The sequence below is a fragment of the Haplochromis burtoni genome, unplaced genomic scaffold, assembly GCF_018398535.1.
Source record: "Haplochromis burtoni strain Fernald_Lab_line unplaced genomic scaffold, NCSU_Asbu1 Contig_525, whole genome shotgun sequence".
In the NCBI taxonomy this organism is placed as follows: Eukaryota; Metazoa; Chordata; class Actinopteri; order Cichliformes; family Cichlidae; genus Haplochromis; species Haplochromis burtoni.
The window spans coordinates 287,643-307,962 of record NW_024582886.1 but is presented as its reverse complement, the minus strand read 5'-3'; the positions used below and the strand labels follow the sequence as shown (position 1 = coordinate 307,962).

General features: G+C 38.3%; 1 protein-coding gene across 1 annotated transcript in view; it reads left to right on the top strand.

Moving 5' to 3' along the window:
* The window catches only part of ttc27 (tetratricopeptide repeat domain 27), a gene marked incomplete in the record, with an annotated part of 90,612 nt that overhangs the window by 60,195 nt on the left and 10,097 nt on the right, over nucleotides 1-20,320 (top strand). The window contains 6 exon segments of the mRNA XM_042214160.1: nucleotides 2,252-2,365; nucleotides 6,569-6,664; nucleotides 10,445-10,567; nucleotides 16,681-16,908; nucleotides 17,857-17,955; nucleotides 19,317-19,369. Coding sequence (XP_042070094.1) covers nucleotides 2,252-2,365; nucleotides 6,569-6,664; nucleotides 10,445-10,567; nucleotides 16,681-16,908; nucleotides 17,857-17,955; nucleotides 19,317-19,369 — 713 coding nt within the window.

The following is a 20,320-nucleotide window of genomic DNA, read 5'->3' as shown; positions in this document are numbered from 1 at the left end:
GAGCAGGTGACAGGGCAATGATCAGAGATAATAATATTGTGATAGGTTATGTTACGAACAAGGGAGAGCATTTTTCCATCTACCAGAAAATAGTCAATCCTTGAATAAACGTTATGTGCAGAAGAGTGGAAAGAATACTCTCTACCTGATGGATTTAAAGTTCTCCACACATCACAAATATTCATATTGTTCATATATGTTTTAATAAAGTTGCTACCTTTACACAATGTGGGGTTTTTTTTTGTTTTCCTTTTTGGAGAGGGATTTATCTAAGTATGGGTCTAACACTAAATTAAAATCACCTCCAATTATTAAATTATTATTAGGTATATCCAGCTGAAAACCTTTCTATAAAACTCTGGGTCATCATGGTTAGGTCCATAAATGTTCAGTAGAATAATCGGAATGGCGTGCAGCTCCCCGGTCACTAATACATATCTACCATTCTTATCAGCTATAGTGGAAGTGTGCCTGAACAGAGTATCTTTCTTAATTAATATAGCTACCCCTCTGGTTTTAGCAGAAAATGTTGAGTAATACACCTGATTAATCCATCTACACCCAAGTTTATTATGAGCAGCATTTTTCAGATGAGTTTCTTGTAAAAAGATAATATCCGCTTTAAGAGATTTCAAGTGTTGAAATCTCTTAACAGGCTCATTTACACCTTTAACATTCCATGTACAAAAGGTCAGATCCACATTCTTTTCATTTCCATTTCCATTGTCTTGCATTTGAATAAATTAAGGCGGCTTAATTCTGGTGCTCTCCATACTTCTGCAGTCAAGATATGGGCCCCAACCCTCACCCCCCACCGCCCTCCCCATGTATAACCATAACAAAACAAACTCGTAAGCAGTGCATCCCCGCCCATACAGTCCCAACTGAAAATAAAAATAAAAACAAAAGATCTGAAGGGATGCGGTAACAAAAACTAAGCTTACCAAAATACTACTTGATTAATAAGATTGCAATTAGACCTAAAGTTCAGGTTCCACCAGAATAATATAGTATATGCTGTAAAGGTCAAAAAGGTGAACCTATTATTTTTTATGTAGCACACTGTGCATTCACAGTGCATTCAATTATGACTGTACTTTTGTTTCTGCAGCATGGCTCAGTGCAAGGCAGCTTTTGGAGAATATCCCAAACTGGAATGATACTGGGACAATACTTGCCCAGACTGAAAAACCTAAAAGCAAAGAGATCTTTTTTGGGTTTAGCTGCCAAACTATATACTGATGTCTAATCTTCACTTTGATCATCGTCTAGTTTAATACTAACACCCAGAATCAGAAGCGAGATCCATCTGTGACAACCTTTAAAGTTGTGCACATTTATATACACAACATGTAACAGTAAGAACTTGAATACTGGAGGAACAAATATTGTATAATCCACTTTATTTTGAAACAGACCAACACAGATCAGTTTATAGTTTACAATTCAATCCCTGTCTTATCTATTTTAGTAGTGCATATGGATGCATTCTGAGCTTATTATTAAAGCTGCAGAATTTGATAAGGAAAAAAAAGACAATTCTGACCTAATAATGTTAGGTTATTAATGTTATTATTTGTCTCTGTACTGTTTTATACTGTTTATACTAAAATCATGAGTACTATACTTCATTTGTCATCTGTAAGCTATGATTTTTGGGGCAAAGCATCCTTTAACTTATGCTTGTGTTTAAAAGAAAACTTGGTTATGCATCAATTTACTTCTTGTTCAGAAGGATGTCGGTAATTTGAAGTGCTGAATGAGTGTGTCATGTTCCATATTCACCAATAAATAAAACACACACACACAGATTTGTTAATACAACAATCTTTGTATTGTCAGGTATATAAAGCTCTTGTATAGTTCTATGTTTGTGGGAAGGTAATGCCAGGTTTGTTTTTTCATTTGCTTCTTTTTTGTGTAATGTAATTGGTTTTATGGACTATGAATCTGGATTGATCTGCTTGCGTTTGCTTTTAAGGGTTTAATAGTTAGTAGAAAATAAAGAAAAATACTTTTTACGTACAAGTCACGTTTCATTCGGCCATACATACTTAAATGCATCCTTTCAATTCTATCCTTCGGACCTTTGGATTGAGCCACCTTCTGATTAGAGGATGAGGCACTATTTCCTGAGCTCCTTGGCTTTTGTCACCAGAATGATACTGTTGTTGCACACAATCATGTGTTCCTTGATGATGTGAATAAAGTGTTATCTTTGACCCTCTATTTTTCTTTTATTGTTCCGCAGTGTGTTTTGTCTGAACCCAAGTTTTGGCCAGTGCAAGTGTCAGCACTTTGCCTCAGGACGAAACTGGAAAAAGGAAAATCCCGATGTGTAGAAAGAGCCATGATGCAAACCCAGGTAAATAACTACTCGGGGAGGAAGGTCAAAATAAACAGAAAGCAGAGTGTGTGCAAGCGTCTGCCTGCCTTAATCAATCCAGCTTATTGTAGAAATGGCCATACGAGTCGCCCTGTTGAAATAAGATTCAGAGTCTCTTCCAGCACCACCACCTATCACACCATATGTCAAAATAATGCCAGTCACTGCTATACAGACACTTTCCAAAAAATTAAAATATCACAGAAAAGTTTATTTATTTCCAAAATTCCATTCAAAACGTTAAACTTTCATACATTTTGATTCAGGGCCCACAACTTAAACGATTTCAAGTACTTAGTTGTTTATTTGTACATCATTTGGGCTTCCTGCTCATAAAACCCACAAAAACAGGATTTCAAAAAATTTGAATACTGTGAAGACATCACCATTTACTTCTCAGTTTTTGCAGAAAGAAAAGATAGAAATTAGGATCACATCAATCAATCAAAATGTGGTACTTTCAAAATTATATGTCAATCTTCAATACTTGGTTGGGAATCCCTTTGCGTTAATCATTACCTCGATGTGCCGTGGCATTGAGGCAATCAGCCTGTGGCATTGCCCGGTAGTTATGGAAGCCCAGATTTCCTTGATGCTTGCTGTCAGCTCTTCTTTGTTTTTGGGTCTGGTGGACCTCATTTCCCTCTTGATACCCCATATATTCTCAATGGGGTTTAGGTGTGGTGAGTTGGCTGGCCAGTCAAGCACTGTGATGGCATGGCCAGCAAACCAAGTTTTGGTGTTTCTGGCGGTATGGACAGGGGCCAGGTACTGCTGGAAGATGAAATCTGCATCTCCATACAGATCCTCAGCAGTAGGAATCATGAAGCCCTGTAAAACATTCTGGTAGACTGTTGCGGTGACCTTGGATTTAAGAAAGCAGAGTTTACCAACACCTGCACTGGACATTGCACCCCAAATCATAACTGACTGCAGATATTTCACACTGGACCTCAAGCAGCTTGGGTTCTGTTCCTCACCTGTCTTCCTCCATACACTTGGACCTTGATTCCCGAATGAAAGGCACTCTTTATTTTCATCGGAAAAGAGGACCTTTGACCACTGGCTAACAGTCCAGTCTATCTTCTCCTTGTCCCAGTTGAGTCGCTTCCGAGGTTGGCTCAGACTCAGAAGTGGTTTTGAAGCTTTGACTCCTGCCTCATTCCACTCTTTCTGAATCTCTGCCAGATTCTTGAATCTTCTGTCTTCTGTCTGCCTGTTTTCGTGGGTTTCATGAGCTCTAAGCCCAAATTATGTACAAATAAACAACTAAGTACTTGAAATCGTTTAAGTTGTGGGCCCTGAATCTATCATCTATGAAAGTTTAATGTTTTGAATGGAATTATGGAAATAAATAAACTTTTCCATGATATTCACATTTTTTGGAAAGGGTCTGTAAGTACAAACATTCCACCTCCAGTCCCAAGGAGGCAGACGGGGACATGAATCGTCTTGGAATTGGTAAAAACATTGTTCTTGTGACTTGTTTATTTTGGATAGTTTGTATTGTAACTGCATCTATCAGAAAAATGAATGTCATTCCAAAAACGTATGTAAGTTAGTAGTGTGCTATCTGCTGTCAGGAGATAACACCTGGTAACAGTCGTCTGAGTCATGATTTTTGATTGACTCACAATCAGCTGCACATCTGGAATGATGAGTGCTGCTCATCATGGGCTATGCAATGAGCTGTCAATAACAGAAATAATTTCCAATCAGCAAAGAGCAGAAATCTGCACCTGCAGTGGGCAAAGGGCACTGGAGCAAAACTGGAGAATAGAAAACTGCAAACATGGATTAATGAACCCGTATTTCTGATATCCAAAATTGAGGCTCCATGAATTCATGGAGAAAGTCCAGGCTGCTGCTGTGATCTGTTGAATGTTTTCTTGGCATTCTTCATACACCTAAATAATAACAAATCACTGGTTGAATCTCAATTTGTCAGTTTTTTGTTTGCTGTATTCACTTGGTTGTGGGCAGAGTGCAGCATCTTCTAAAGGCTTGTTTCATAAATGTGACAGTGGATATAAGTGGCCTCTTTGGTCACCTGATCACCTTTGGGGAGTGGTATGTTAGTGAAAACCATAGCAGGAAAATCAAAGGCCAGGTTTTCCACAGTACTCTGCGGATGCACATGCTTTCCTTATCTGCCCTGCCCAGATTTGGATAATTAAATCACAGCCCATTAAAAAAGTTAATAATCATAAAGGTTTATCAAAGTTCAATTATCTAATTGAACTTTGAGTATTAATCTGAACTGCTTGAAATGAAGGAAGCTAATTTTCTTGTTTTGTTTTTGAAGACAATTCGCGTATCATGGCAGAAGCTTCTAGAAGTTCTGCAGCCTTGATTTCATGATGAGTATGGTTTTTGCTCTAGTGCAAGTCCATCCAAGGATACTGTTTGTTGCTGTGTTTTCATTTTGTGTGTGATCGTATCTGCCCATCTGTGAATGGTTTCGCCGTCATGTTACAGAATAAGAAAATTAGTGTGACCACAAACAAAGTTAAGAGCCGCAGAGCTCTGCAGACTCACAGTCCCAGTGAGTTATTGAGTAACCTTGTTCTTTTTTTCTCCAAACAACCCTGAGCACAAACCAAACCATTAATGCTGCACAGCTCCAAATGTTACTGTGGATGTTGATCAATAACATCCCTGAAAGAGTGAGCACAAGGTGCATTATGGGTTTATTAAAAAAAAAAAAGCCGCAAACGGAGGACTCGAGGACATAGTTTGCAGACAAGTCTTCCTTACAGAAGTAAAACGAGGCTGTTTTAGCTGCCACAGCCTGGGCTGGTAGAGAGTAAAGTTGTAAGCAGTGAATGTCATTTTTTAAGATGTATTTTGTGATTTTGTGTAGTTGGATTGGTTTCCTATAAAGGTCTCAAGCTTTTTGAGCAAATAAAATGCACTTGGTTTCTATTTCATTCTATATGATGACATGCATCTAAATCAATTTGGCATGTAGTGTTGTTCTACGTTGTTTTGCTTGATTTTGGATAAATAATTCCAGTTCTCAAGATAAGGATCATCCATCAGTCTGCCCATCAGTCCGCTCTGAGATAATTTCTCTTTGAAAGCAGGCTAGCAGGGTCTCTCAGATAAAATGGTTTTTGGCTTTTTTATGGAGGATCCTGGATGAGAGAGAAATGATCTCTCCAGAAGGTTATGGGACTACCCTTAGAGGCTCCTGACTGTTCGGTCTGCCTCCTACAAAGTGAAGAATCCACAAAGCATCCTGATTAGATGCCTTGACCTCCTCAGCTGTTTCTATCAGTGCAAAGCTGCAGTAGCTGTACTCCCTCCAAATGTGCGAGCTCCTCATCCTGCCTCTAAAGGCTGAGCCCAGGGAGCTTATTTTGACAGCTTTTATCCACAGCCTCATCCTTTTGGCCACTACGCAGAGCTTAAGAACATAACTGAGAGTTGGAACGTAGATCGAGCGGTAAATTGAGGGCTGCGTGTTCTAGCTCATGTTTATCTGTACCACAATGTCCTCATCACAGCAGATGCTGTGCTTCAACTCCCTCGGATGGGGCAGCAACTCTCCCACAACCCAAAACGAGCAATCAATTATTTAATTTAATAAAGTTAGCTTTCCACTGCCATTTTCTAATTTATTAGCAACAACTCTGTGTTTACAAAAACGTTCCTCTTTACTTTTGTGTTTTTTATGTGTACCATTGGAGATAAACCACATTTTTTGTATGGGGGGACATTTAAAACGTGTCTCAATGATTTTAATTTGTTCATCTGATCAGTTTTGACCCTTTGGAAAAGATGCCAAGATTCTGCAAGGATGGTGGCAGAAGGAAACCACAAAACGTGTCTGTTTGTTCCTCCTTGCATTTTATTTAATTCAAAGTCATAAAAGGAGAACGAACAGCTGTAGGCTACAAGAGTTGTGTTCACTATTTGCTCTTTGTCTCCATGAATGTTCCCTCTCATTGCCCATTTGATGCCTAATGACCCTGTAACCCTGTCAATGGCACAGAATATATACATATATTTGCACTGCTAGCAGTAAAGATACTGGTTACATCTTCAACTGATGGAAGTAATACTCAGTCATTTTGGGGGATGAACTCAGTTGTTACAGACTCTGCAGCACATTTTGTGGAACAAATTCAGCCGTTGAATTCCAGTTTCCTTCTTTATTTGAGTTTCTTTCTTTTCCAGGCAATAGTAGACCACTTTGAAGACAAGAGTTGTCCTGTGACGGAGCGCCTCAAAGTCTTTTACTGCTGCCAAGCACCACCCAGATGGGCTGTCCAGGTATTAGGTCCCTTTCTGTTTTTTTTCCAAAACGTTCCGTCTGGTAAACTAAAAGGAAATTAACTAGCACTTTATTCACTTTGACTGTGAGAGTCTGTGTTTTTTAAAATTTATCATTAAAAAGATCTTTTGGACAGAGACTAATAATGTCACTGATGATACGAAACGATAATGTCTCGGTTAAGAATAGATTGAATGATTCGCATTAATGTCACATAAGTGCACCTGAGATGGAATACAATAACATTTTTGCTGTTATTTGGTCATAAACCTTGCCTTGATTGTTCTACCATAAGAAAAAGCGTCTGCTGTCCTTAAAACAAGAATTCACTAAACCGCTGACACGCCCCTTAGGCTTGCTGTTAAGGGTTTGAGAGCTACTTTCTAAATACTGTGAATGTTGTCACAGGGCTGACTTCATCCTCTTTCATTCCACAGCTCATAGCTTGTATACTTAATGTTGTTGTTATCATACCTTGTCTTGTCCTATTCTAAATTCCTTTTTTGTTTCAAAATAAACTAAAGAAAAAGTAGAGATAACCAAAGTTATAATTAAGTTAACTCTTTAAGCATAGATAAATGAATGGCAAATTAGATTAAAATTAATATTACATTTGGATTGAAATCAAGCGGTGTCATGCCCGTAACAGGGACAGAACAATACGACAAAAGGCCTCCAGGGCAGGGTGTAGGGGAAAAGAGCAGCTGTTCTAGTGCTTGCATACGTGCTGCATTCTTCAAGTAGCAGCCTTGTCAAAGGTTATAATCAATAATGCATAACTGCTGTTTGTTCTTGGCTAACAGAACGAAGAGCAATGCAACAATCAGCTCTGTTGGCTTTATCGTTGCCATTCTTTTGGCATGCTTGGAACATTTTTGGTCACCAGTAACAAATAGCTTACATCACCTTATGATTCTGGTGGGTGTACCACTAGAACACTGGTACTCGTCACTGCTGGCACAATGTTCAAAGAAAACACTAAACACAAGACAGTTCAGCTGTTATTTATAATGAAGATTCTTTGCCTTTAATAAGAATTCAAGTGCCTTAATTCTCATGGCATAGTTACATTTAACCACAAAGTCTCTTACATGACATCATCTGTTTACATAATTCAACCAAGGCAGATATCTGGTCAATAAGCCAATTTCCTCTTGGCCAGCACGTTAAGGCATTAAAATGTAATGTAGACAAATATTTATCATTGTCTGAGACAAATCTCTCCACCTCTCTGGCAGGTCGTCCTTAGCTTATATAGTTCTCATGAGATCTCATACGTTTTTTGGCTATTGAGAAATGTTTGTGATAATATTTGATTCTGCGGTCAGAGCTTCGATTCATCTGCATTTCTAATGGAGGGGCACCTCTCAGCAGCACTCTCCTAATTTAAATTCTGACTCTCTCAAGAACATACTTTATCACCCTGAAGTTCTTCTCTGCTTACTCAGCGCATGTGACATAATTGTTATTATATTGGATTAAATTTTAAAAGAAAATCCACTCCTTGCTGCCACATTGTCTGTTAAGATTTCCAGTTTGCTAACGTACACATCCGCTCTACAGTCTTAAAGAGAACATCAGCTACTTGTAATGATATGATGATTTTATTTCATAGAGAACATGACAAAAACAGAAAAGCACCGAGTGACAACAGCTTGATTGTTGTAAAAACGTTCATCTAACTTACATACTTAAAAACCGTGTATGTAAATAACTTTTTTGGCTGCATACATACTGTGATGCTCAATTCAGATAAAAAAAACATTAGAACTCCGAGATGTCAGGTTAAGTAAGCATGATATTACCTATATTACGTTAGTTCTTCCATAATAGAACTAGAAAGGCATGTTGCATACCACTGTTTAAGGTTTCTTGTTTGCTAGAGTAACAAAAGTTGCCCCCATATCTGTATCAAAAACTCTAATGTCACCTTTAATCCCATTGTAAAGTTATAGCGAGTTACTGGATGTAGAAGCACTTTATGTGTATGGGAATTTTATACTAGATTGATAGTTGACCTCTAGAGTTCACACCTTAACCACACCTGTACACCTTAAGCACTTTATCTGCCTTGCATCCATGGCCAATTTAGAATCAATAGTTTACTTAACGTGCATGTCATTAGGCTGTGGGAGGATGGAGTTCAGAGGAGGCCAGAGGACTCGGAGGAAGCCCACTCAGTCACAGGGAAAACTCCACATCAGAGTGGCCCAGCTGGGCAAATTGGCCACATTTTGATAAATAAATTGCACCTGAAAAGGAGAAACTAGCTGTGACATATTTTGATAATATCTTTGCCTCTCTGTGTCTGTGTTGCACCATTAAGCAAGTGATCAGCCAGATCCAGCTGACATTATTGCCAGCAGTGTTGTCCCAGGTAGGGTAAGGAAAGAGAAGAGGTTGAATAGGCAGTAATAGAAAGATTGAAGTAGGAGGAGTGTTGGAGAAAGGGAGAAATCAGTTTGGGAGGAAACATCACACAGGCAGCCGGTAATAACTGATAACAGCAATGAAGTTGGAATTGAAGAGTCTGTATTACCGTCTGGGGAGCTGAAAGTCTGTTGAGGAGGAGGATTGCAGCAGGTACTGCAATGCATTTTTCTGCCGGGGGTGGCTTTCTGCTTTTTCCGTCTCACACTTTGTTTTCATGACAAGCCATTTCATTTTTATGCCTTTAGGGTGAGGCCATTTTTATAGTTTACTTAGAGCTGGTTTTGCACATTTCTGGTCAATAACCACACATCAGGTAGTGTATATTTTACATTGCTACTAACCAGTTTCTAAAGCATGCCATCAGTTGCTTCCCTATGTTTCACTGATTTCCATTAATTTCATGGTACTTTAAAAACTTGTGATTTCTTACAGTGGTGAGGTTGGATCTTCACTCATGTCTTTTACACTGTTTTCAAGCCTGCCTGATGAATGTACAGTAGTTGGCGCATCATACTATTGTAATGTCTTACAGATGAGTGTGGATGGTTACAAAAAAATTGCAGACACCCAAATGTCTGAACCCAGCGTAAAAATGTCCTAAAACTTGCATTTTTCTTTAAAGAAAAAAAAAATCAGCATGTGGCTGGTCTGTGACCATAGCAAATATTTTCCTGTTCAGTTTATCAGTATAACTGTCGTTTTGTAAATTACGATAACTATTCATCATAAATGAGAATAAAACAATAGAGTCTTCCTGTCTTCTTTCCCATAAGTCTACAACTGCTAGAAGCACTTTGATATTATATTTCTCCATGCTAACGCTAACACAGGTCACACAGAACTAACTAACACAGTGAAATTGAATGTAGATAGACTATTTATTTATATATATATATATATATATATACACACACGCATACATATATATACACATATATATACATATGTGTGTATGTGTGTGTGTGTGTGTGTGTGTGTGTGTGTGTGTGTGTATGTGTGTGTGTGTATATGTGTGTATATGTGTGTGTATATATATATATACACACATACAACAAATGGATGGACATAAATTATTGGTATAGAATATTTGCTCCATATCAGTCAGTCAGAGCAAGTTTTATCTGATTTTATCATCAGATGCATTTATATGCCTTCATGCCTTCATGGTTATAGAAGTTGTTAAAGATCTGCAAACAGTATTTTGCATGAATGTTAGCTTTCTAGCATGCTAATATAAAATGTGCCTCTTCTGTCACTCTATTAGCGTTGTCATAGTGAGCACCTTAGCATGCCAGCAGCCTCAACATGGTTCAGACGTCTTCGCTTTATTCTCTCCCTGTGTACAGAAACAGCTGGCCAGCCTTCTGATGGATCTCGGCTGCATCAGTTCAGCTGTACTCATTTATGAAAGGCTGGAGCTCTGGGAAGATGCAATTATCTGCTACGAGAGACTCGGCCAACACGGAAAGGTACACGCTGATCTTAACATTCCTGAACTTAACTGATCTGAATATTAAACCACTAATCTATGTAAATGAAGTCGTTTTAATGTTCATACAATTTTTCTTATTCCCTAAATCCTTCACTTAATCTAGACAACATTTCTAAGTTGTATTATTAGAAGAGGTTTTTCCAGCAGCTTGCTGTTTGAATAATCAAAATCATCTAAAAGCAATAGTGCTTAGTTTAACATTTTTTAACTATATTTTGAGTTGATATGAATTTGTTTTAATACTTCATGGTTTCTTTTTTCACATAAATAGTGTAACACTTACTGTATGTAGGCAAGAGTAATGTAAAATCAAATTAAATGTTTCACTTTCTCTTAAACAGACCCTAGTTACTTTGGTAGAAATCATAAATGACACATATTTTTTAATCACAACCCCCACAGTCACTATCTGTTTTTTTCCTTCTATCTGGGGTTTTGTTGGATTAAATCATCTTTATTGAATTCTAGATTCTCTTATCTCATGTAATAGAGAAACCTTTTCACATCTAGGAAAAACATTAAAGGTTTCCATGATATTTGAAGAATTTCCTGGCTATGGGATAGATACAATATTTCTTATCTTATCAGGAAAAAAAAGAGTCAGAAAAAGATTTTAATCCTATAATAAGACTGGAAAACTTTTGTCTATTCCAAGCTGTGGTTAACTCTCTGCAGATCTCTGTTCACAGCAGCACAGATGGTGTGATTTACATGTCAATTGTAGATTTCAAACTAAATGATTTGATGCTCATTTGGCAGATCGGTATTTTAAATTGGTTGTCAAGGCCAAATTAGAGGTTGTCAGTAATTAGTGATGAGGCGATCGGGGGGGAAAAGTCAAAAATCAGGATAACTGCACTTCCACTCATCTTTCCCTTGGTCATTATTCAAAATTGCAATGACTTTTTATTCATAGTTTCAACGCAGAAGACATATCCTTAATTACTTTACTTCAGCATATAAGAGTAACAGAAATATTGATATCTTACAGTGAAAAGGGTATTAATGGATTCTGATTAATCTGAAGAACTGGATTTTGTGTATCTTCTTGGTCTTAATTTAGTTTTACTGATAACTTTGTCATAATCCTTCGGGAATGTAAACAGGAAGTATAATGTTGACTTTCACTACAACATGAGCCTCATTTGTTAGCTTGTTTACCATTTGTTAGAACTCCCTTGGATTAGCCATCAGGATTACAGACTTCCAAGACTGGAGCATGTGATTTTTAATCCCTTGCCAAAAAATGTTCTTCTCATAGCATGATGCTAGGATTATGGTTCACTTCACTTCAATATCATTTTATTTAAATAGCACCAAATCACAACAGCAGTTGCCTCAAGTTGCTTTACATTGTAAGGTAAAAAAAAATTGTCAAGTATTTAATTTATCTGAACTTGTACTGCAGCTGCAAATGCTGACCGTGACTAACTTTGTATTGTTTTTTAAACTAAAGGGGTAATGTCCCCTGTAGGCTCTGGATCTGTCAGAGATCTCCACTTACACATAGACACAAACCACAAAGGGAGTCGCAGAGGAAAAGCTCTGATGCCTGAACATCACCATGTGGCTCCTAACCAAGTCCTATTACTTCATGTTCTTTTAAGGAGGGCGCGTTCTCCACCCTCCAGCTGAACAAAGAGATTGTTATATTCATAAAAGCATTATCAGTCTGGGAGTATAACCAATTCATAGGCCAGCACTCAACAAGGACATTCTTACCTGCCTGTCAAGAGTACAACACAATTCTTGCTGTGATTGTGCCGTGAGAAGTGATCTCGGCGTTTAGATTTAGGTTTGAGTTGAATTCCAAAGACATCCAGTGATGACCGTGTTTAGAAATAATTCAGTCATTCACTCAGTCATGACATTACTAAGTTTTGATCACTATTGCATCAGATAGTTTTCACTCCGATGATTTTAGTCAGCCATGCAGAAGTGTGGACAGAGACCCAGTACAACTACAGAGACGGTTAAAAGCAGATGTCAGCACGTATGCTGTCTGCAGCTGTGTGTACGCTACTAATATTCCTCTTATCTCTTATATGCATGCACAGAGAAGCATTAGTGCAAAACTAGCAACATATTTATGTATGCATTATATATGCATACATGTATAATGTATATATGACACTAATAAGCAAAGCCAAAACAAACATGGCACTGATTTAGTGCTGGTAAACACATTTGCAGCAGAAACACCAGATGACAAATGTTTTCTTTTCAGTTTAATATGATGGATGGACTACTTAACAGACCTAGCAGACACAGGCCTCATGACTGCTCGGGTAACGTTTCTTGTTGGAAAGTCAATGACATTACTGCAAAAAGATGCAAAATGACGGAAAAATTCAAAACAATCACAAACAGATGCAAAATGAGCACACAGGGATACAAAGTGGCAACAAATACAAAAAAGTAATTACAGGGAGACACAAAACAATAAACAAAGAGCTAAAAACAAACAGTTAACACAGATGCAAAATGACAACAACAGGAACAATCACCACAGTGAAATGCAAAAAGATCAGAGAGAAACGGAATGAAACACAAAAAGATGCAAAATCACAGCAAAAAGTGGAAGAACTGGGGGAAACTGAGAGGCCAAATGCTGTTTTCTCCATACTGATTTAGACTGTTCATAAGGCAAAAACCTAGAAAGATGAAATTAAATTCCTACTGGGTCTAGGTAACGGATCAAACACTAGATTGCGCCAATTATGTGTTTAACATACCCAGTACTCAAATCCAACTCTGTTATGAAATGCAGATGTGCATAAATGTTGTGTGTGGATGTTGAGCACTGACCTGAACATTTAACCTGTCTGTTTGTGAAGAGCTCTCAGCAGGACTCTAACAGCCTGTCAGCTCTTTGTTTGTCAGTTACAGTGTCTATTGTGTCTGATTTGATTAGCCAGGTTGCTTTTTGCTAATAAAAAGTGCAGTGCCCTTCTCTAGTCTTAAACCATGTGCTGTGGTAATTCCAGCCAATAGTCCGTGTTATGTACTCACTGAGATCCAAAATAAGAAGGCCGATCCATTTGTCTGGAGTGGTTGGGATTCTGTCCAGCACTGCTTCTCCGTTATCCCCTACACTCCCTTTTTGCTCTGTCATAATGACATTGTTTCATGACGTAATGTAATGTCGGACATAAATAATGAAAGAGACTGCTGTGTTCAGCATGGCTCACAGCTCGTCTCTGTTTAACTAAATGTTTGCATTGCATTTGCCCAGCTGCAGAAGAAGTTGCAGGCTGAACACTTGGATGTTTAGTGGTTACGTTACATCTTCATTGCTGTTAAAATGTCACTTTGTTTTGTTCTTTGTTTTGTTTTTTTCTTACTAGCAAGCATGTGGAAACCATCCCATTAGTTTCTAAACTCCACATTTTTCCTAAACATTGACAGATAAAACAGTATTTCAGCCACTGGCAGGTTGTTTTTTCTGAGCCTAAAATGACCATATTTGGAAAAGAGGGTGAAGTGCTATGCTCTTAACTAATGACTGTATTCTGCAGTCTGCAGGGAGATACCTGCTAATTATGCCAACTAATAAACAAGTAGAAATCCAGTCATCAGAAATGAAGCACAGATGTCAAGAATTGACAATTTATTTATGAGATATTTCCATTAAATTACTTTAAAAACACCAACAGCAAAAACGGGTTCAAAAGATCTATATTAAAAACTGAGACTTCAGTCTGGATGTCTTGGTACTGATGTTTCACAAGTTGGACTTCTCTCCTCCATAGATCCCAGTAGGTCCCAGTCTTTTTAACAACATTTGTTTTCATAGAAAAGCAGTTAGCACAGGAATAGCAATTACCCTTGGTATACTGCATTTCACAGTGTCTTCTTGCTCAGCCACCATCCTTCAAGTCCACGTGATTGATCTGAACTTCTGGGGGTACTTTTCGGAATAAATTTGTTCAACCTTAAAACTAAAATGACCTGAAGTTATCCTCATAATGTTTTATGCACTGTTGAAGTTTCTCAGAAAACAGTATGACTACAGTCATTATCAGCCTCACGCATTAATATGTAATATGCAAATACTAAATTAATCTGAGACGCACCCGCTCGAGTCTGGGAGTGACATTTAACTTCAGACAGATCAGATGAATTTGTTTTCCATGTTTGAGTTATAGTTTAGATTCAAATTCAAAGTAATGGTCTTAATAGGTGTGTGTGTCTGTGTTACCGTATTATCTTTAATTAGGGAATGTTGCATGGGGTACAACCTGCTCAGCGTTGTGTAATTTAGATAAGTATGATGGGGTTTCTCGTTCCTAATCGGGCTGGGCTGTTGGCCCAGCATCAGCCCCATGACAGCAAAGGAATGCAGTGAACCTAAGGCTCTGTCAAACCTCAGAGGCCCTCGGCTCGCTAGCAGTGGTTAGATTGGCACTCTTCACAACCTAAATCAAGACAGAGGGATTTGGAAAGAGAAAACAATCTCATTATTCCACCCTCACAAGTGCGTGAGCTGCAATCCAAAACATGTAGTGGCAAGACAAAGTGCACAGAGTGCAAATGTCCACAGGTAATTTGACAGCTACTATACTTGTAACATAATCCCTATGTTAATTTTGTTTTTCTGTCAGACTTCATTCCTAGATCTCAGCCTGTGTTTTGATACTTTTGTTTTGGTTTGGGGTTTTTTTTTGCTTCTCGTAGTGTTAAACTATGTCCTGCCTATGAGTAGATGGGTAGGATAAGGTATTCATATCTCCTGAGGAGAGGTGAAGAGGAGATCTTTTAATAGAGCTCTTACAAGTCACTAAAAAGTCTTAGAAAGTGTGAAATGACAATTTTTCAAAAGGTCCTCAGAATATCTGAAATTTGCCATCAATTTATGGTAGGTGTTAAATTTGCAGCGTAAAGAAACATAATCAATCTGATTATCATTAAGTTTTACTAAGTGTTGCAGTTTTATGTCACTTGGTTATTATTCTTCCCCTGCACTTAACTAGGCAGGTAGATAACAATCGTCACACAAATAAAAACCACACCGTTGTTCTTTTGTGGTCGTTTATGTCCAGTTGGATACATAGCATGGATTTTGATGAAAGAATAAATTGTAAAACTGTAAATAAGACACAAAATATCATGTGTGATCTGATATGCGTAAACATTCTTTTACAATTAGAAAATGCTGTGACCTTTAAGCATCATAGGCTATACTTCCTTACCATATAAATTGAAGCACAACGAAATAAGCTAATGACTAATTAGCATCTAGGCTAATGTCTGATAAAGCACATCTTTAGGTGAACTCACTCGTACAAACTATTACAAGCAACTCATGGCAGCTAGTGCCAAACACACAATAGTAAAATACAACATTACTGCCAACTAACAGACTGTGTTGGCTTAAAAGGTAGCAAAGGCAGGCAGGAAGTAGCAAGAGGTGCTATTCCGGTAGGATGTCAACTAAAACGGACAGTGTAAAAATGCCCCAAAAACAAATAAAGACACTATGAACCTATTTAACACCACATGATATCTAGGGCGACTCTTGGGGATCATTCACATGTATTTGCGACATGCTTATGGACTACATGTAAAACACTCACAAGCCTAGTCTGAGCTGGTGAGATGTGTGTCAGCTGCCTCTGACCTATCCTCATATAAAATGCCAAATATTTGTTTTGCTTTTTGGTGCTCCAAGAAATCACGACAAGGGTTTTATAAGGTAGAACATATTTTGCTGTTACATGCATGATTAATATGATATATCACAAAAGTTCATCTTTTTTTTAGGCTGGCCATCCTGACATTAAATTAAGCTATTAATGGTTGACCTGATTAGTTAACTTATGTAAGCAAGTACCTATATTGAAAAGAAAAATGCACTGTTTCTAAGATTGTATTAAATTGTAGATGAAGTTGGAGGCATTCAAAAAGGTCGACGCTGAGGTATATTCCGTATGTCCTAACATCTAACACAGGTAGATATTAGTGTTCATGTTGCTATGTTTGGAAATGAAATCAGTTAAATTCCACCTAAAATCCAACAAACATGGGAGCTGAATGCAGTTTCACATGTCTCATCTGAACTCACCTTTGTTCTTCTCTGTTTGTGCTCAGGCCGAGGAGATTGTGCGCAGGGAGCTGGAGAAGAAGGAGACACCTAGTCTGTACTGTCTACTAGGAGACATCTTGAGGGAGTATCAGTATTACGACCGTGCATGGGAGCTGTCAGGTCAGCGCAGCGCCAGAGCTATGCGCTCCAAAGCCCTGCTACACCTCCGCCACAAGGAGTTCCAGCAGTGCGTCAACTGCTTTGAGCAGTCGCTCAAAATCAACAGCATGCAGGTACAAGCAAATCATCATTCTCTCACATTTGTCTATAAAGTTTAATAATAATTTACTTTTTTAAACTTTTTTCATGTTCAGCAGTGCACAAGAATGAATTCTTTTCTCAACTGTACTAAAAGTTGAGTGTGCCAGTGATCACTATTACATGTGTAAGAATGGGTCAGACCTACAGGTGGTTAAAATGCTGGGCCCGTTCTGTAGTCTCTACACTGGTCCCTGTTCACCTTTCAGTGTTTTCCACAGATTTAGTTTGGCTGAGGTGTAAATTCAGTGAGTCTAGAATCCTGCAGATGAATTTCAACTCCACCATCCTGGACTGCGGTTGGTGACTGTATTCCTGTTAAGGAGGCTGTTAGAGTGCAATGCAAGTGGTGACATAACAGAAGTTTTGTACTAGTTGCAGTCCAACTCAGTAAAGTATGTCTAACTGCTAGCACAAGATCTTCTTTGATCTGAAGGATGTCAAAGAACACTACAACCTAGTGATCCAGCTGGTGGGGAAACACTGCCTGAAACCTTTGAGCAGTGGAACTGGATAATAGACATGTACAAGGTCACCATTATACAGCCATGCGTTACCTAGTTAGAGTAAGCATGGCACGAGCCACAGGCACAGCAACCAGATTTAGTCATGAATTTAATTTGTTCAGAATGTAGTTACATGTTCAGATTTTTAGACATCAGGTACAAGATACAAGACGATTAAATCCATCAGTGTAATCAGTGTAAGTGGGATCACTGATATTTAATTAAAACACCTCTATGCATAAGTACATATTAACAGAGCAGCTGGGATAGATTCTCAGCCTGGTCAGGATTTTAATCTTTCTTTGCTTTGTTAACACACACTTTTTGAAGTCATTTCAGGGAAATATCTATGCCTTAATTTAACACTTCAATACAAACCTTTTGTGTGCATGTGCGTGTGTATGTGTGTGTGCACAGCTCGGTGTGTGGTTTTCTCTTGGTTGTGCCTACTTTGCCCTGGAGGGCTATGAGGGAGCTGCTAAGGCTTTCCAGAGGTGTGTGGGACTGGAGCCAGACGTGAGTACCTACACACACAGTCTCTTTCTTTTTAGGAACACTCTTTGACATAATGTCTTTTCTCCAAGTCCATCCTTAGTTTTAAAGGCCAAGTAATGTGGGTTTGCTTGAGGCTGCTAGTGCATGAAGATTTTTTTTTAACACAAATAAATCATGCAGTTTATTTCAGTAATGTCCAAAGCATCAGCTACAGCTTTAAGATAAGATAAGATAAGATAACCTTTATTAGTCCCACACGTGGGAAATTTGTTTTGTCACAGCAGGAAGTGGACAGTGCAAAAGTTATGAGGCAAAAATTAGAATACAATAAGAATAAATACAGTACACAACTGTACAGAATAGAATAAAATACTATATACAGTAGAATACAATAAAATAAATATACAATAAGATAAAAATAGAATACAAATACAAATACTATATACAACTGAGTAATTGTATATATACTGCATCTTTCACTTTTGGGAACTGGACAAAGTCACAGGGAGGCAAATCTGGCAGGTGGTTCATAGTGGTTGTGTTGGTGTGGGCGACACCACAGGTTGGCATGTACCACTGTACAGTGGACATTGCCACTGTAACAGCACCTATTTGTTTTGAGCTCCACATTTTGAAACCTCAGCAGCCTTAGTGTTTTGTCCTAATGCTGGTAAGCTTGCAGGACTGACAGACTAATAAAATACTCAAATTTCACTTCTTGGATGGTTGTACCAAGCAGAGGGCCATATTAAATTACATATTACATAACATTATTTTAGTGACAGACATAGAGATGTCAAGTACAGTGAGTAGAACAAGTAGATGTGAAGCTAGTAGACAACTATCAACTACTGTTGCATGTGTATAGATGTCAAAGGAACTACATGGCTCACTTTACGCCTTGCGTAATGGAAAAAGGGCACCCTGCAGACAACTGTTACGAAGGGGAGATTTTCTGTAGACCACTGGAAAAAATGATTTAAACAGGCTGTAAACATGCTTTTTAATGAAGTGAAGTTTGTGGGAGTCTCTAGACAGCCTGAAGTGCTAACTGAGCTAACGCAGTTTGTGGCAGTTGTGATTATTTTTCAGTCTCGGAGGTTGTTTCTGCTTGGTCCTCCCAAAGTGAACGTTTCAATAAATTTATGTTCATAGCACACAGTTAGTGCACAGCAAATATATAGACGCTAGCCGTCTCTCGTTTCAACACACCATTTCATTTGGTGAGGGTTTAATAGTCACTCCAGCTTTTCTTTATGTGCATAAACCTGAAAATTGTGTCTTGTAGGATTTTTTTGTTATTCTTTACTTACTTTTCCCCACTGTCTTCTTTCCCTCACTGACCTGTGTCTCGCCCAACCCCCTACCCCACCTTCATCCAGAATGCAGAAGCATGGAACAACCTTTCTACAGCTTACATTCGCCTCCAAATGAAGTGAGTATGAGTGTAGTGCATATTGGAAACTTGTTGGTGTAAGAACGTGTGTGCCAGGTAATAGAATGGGTTGACTTTTGTCCAATAGGATTTCTGCCGTAAGCAGCAAAGTGTTTGAAACCATCCACACCCAGCAGACTGGAAAACGCTCCAGTAGTCTTTCAAAATAACTTGGGCAGGATAAATGTGCCCAAAGGTGATGATGACAGAAAGGTCAGAGGTCAACTGCATCTAAGTTTGTCCATATCTCTCTAAATTGCTATTGCTGGTATTTAGTTTCTAAAACAGAATGACATACACCTCCATGTAGTGGATTTTACCACCCACCTTAGTTATCTCTTCAGATTTCTAAACTACAGTCTCTGGGAGCATTCCTAAGGTTCTTCCTTATGCTTCTTATTTTACACTAGTCTTCTTTCAATATGATGCTGGATGTCCACCTTATTGAAACTACAATGTGCAGACTGATTACAAAACGTGCTCAACGTACTCTACTGGTCAAAAGTTTTAGAACACACCCCATTTTTCCATTTTTTTTATTGAAAATTATGCAGTTTGATGCCTCATTCCACTCTGAAATGAAAGCACAATACAAATAATCAATTGGAATTGTCAAAGAAATCATGGAATCAAAATGTATCTTAAACTTCTCAAAGTAGCCACCTTTGGCAGATATAACAGCTGAACACACCCGGGCATTCTTTCTACAATAGAAATCAAATATTGTTCAGAAAGTTCTTCTCATATCCGTTTCCAGTTTCTATAAATGTGTGACACTTGTAGGTTGCTTTGCTATCACCCTTCTGTCCAGTTCATCCCAAACCAGCTCGATGGGGTTTAAGTCTGGAGACTGTGCTGGCCACTCCATGTTTTCAAGCTTACCATCTTGTTCTTCTGAGGTAGTTCTGGCACAGCTTGGATGTACGTTTTGGGTCATTATCTTGCTGTAGC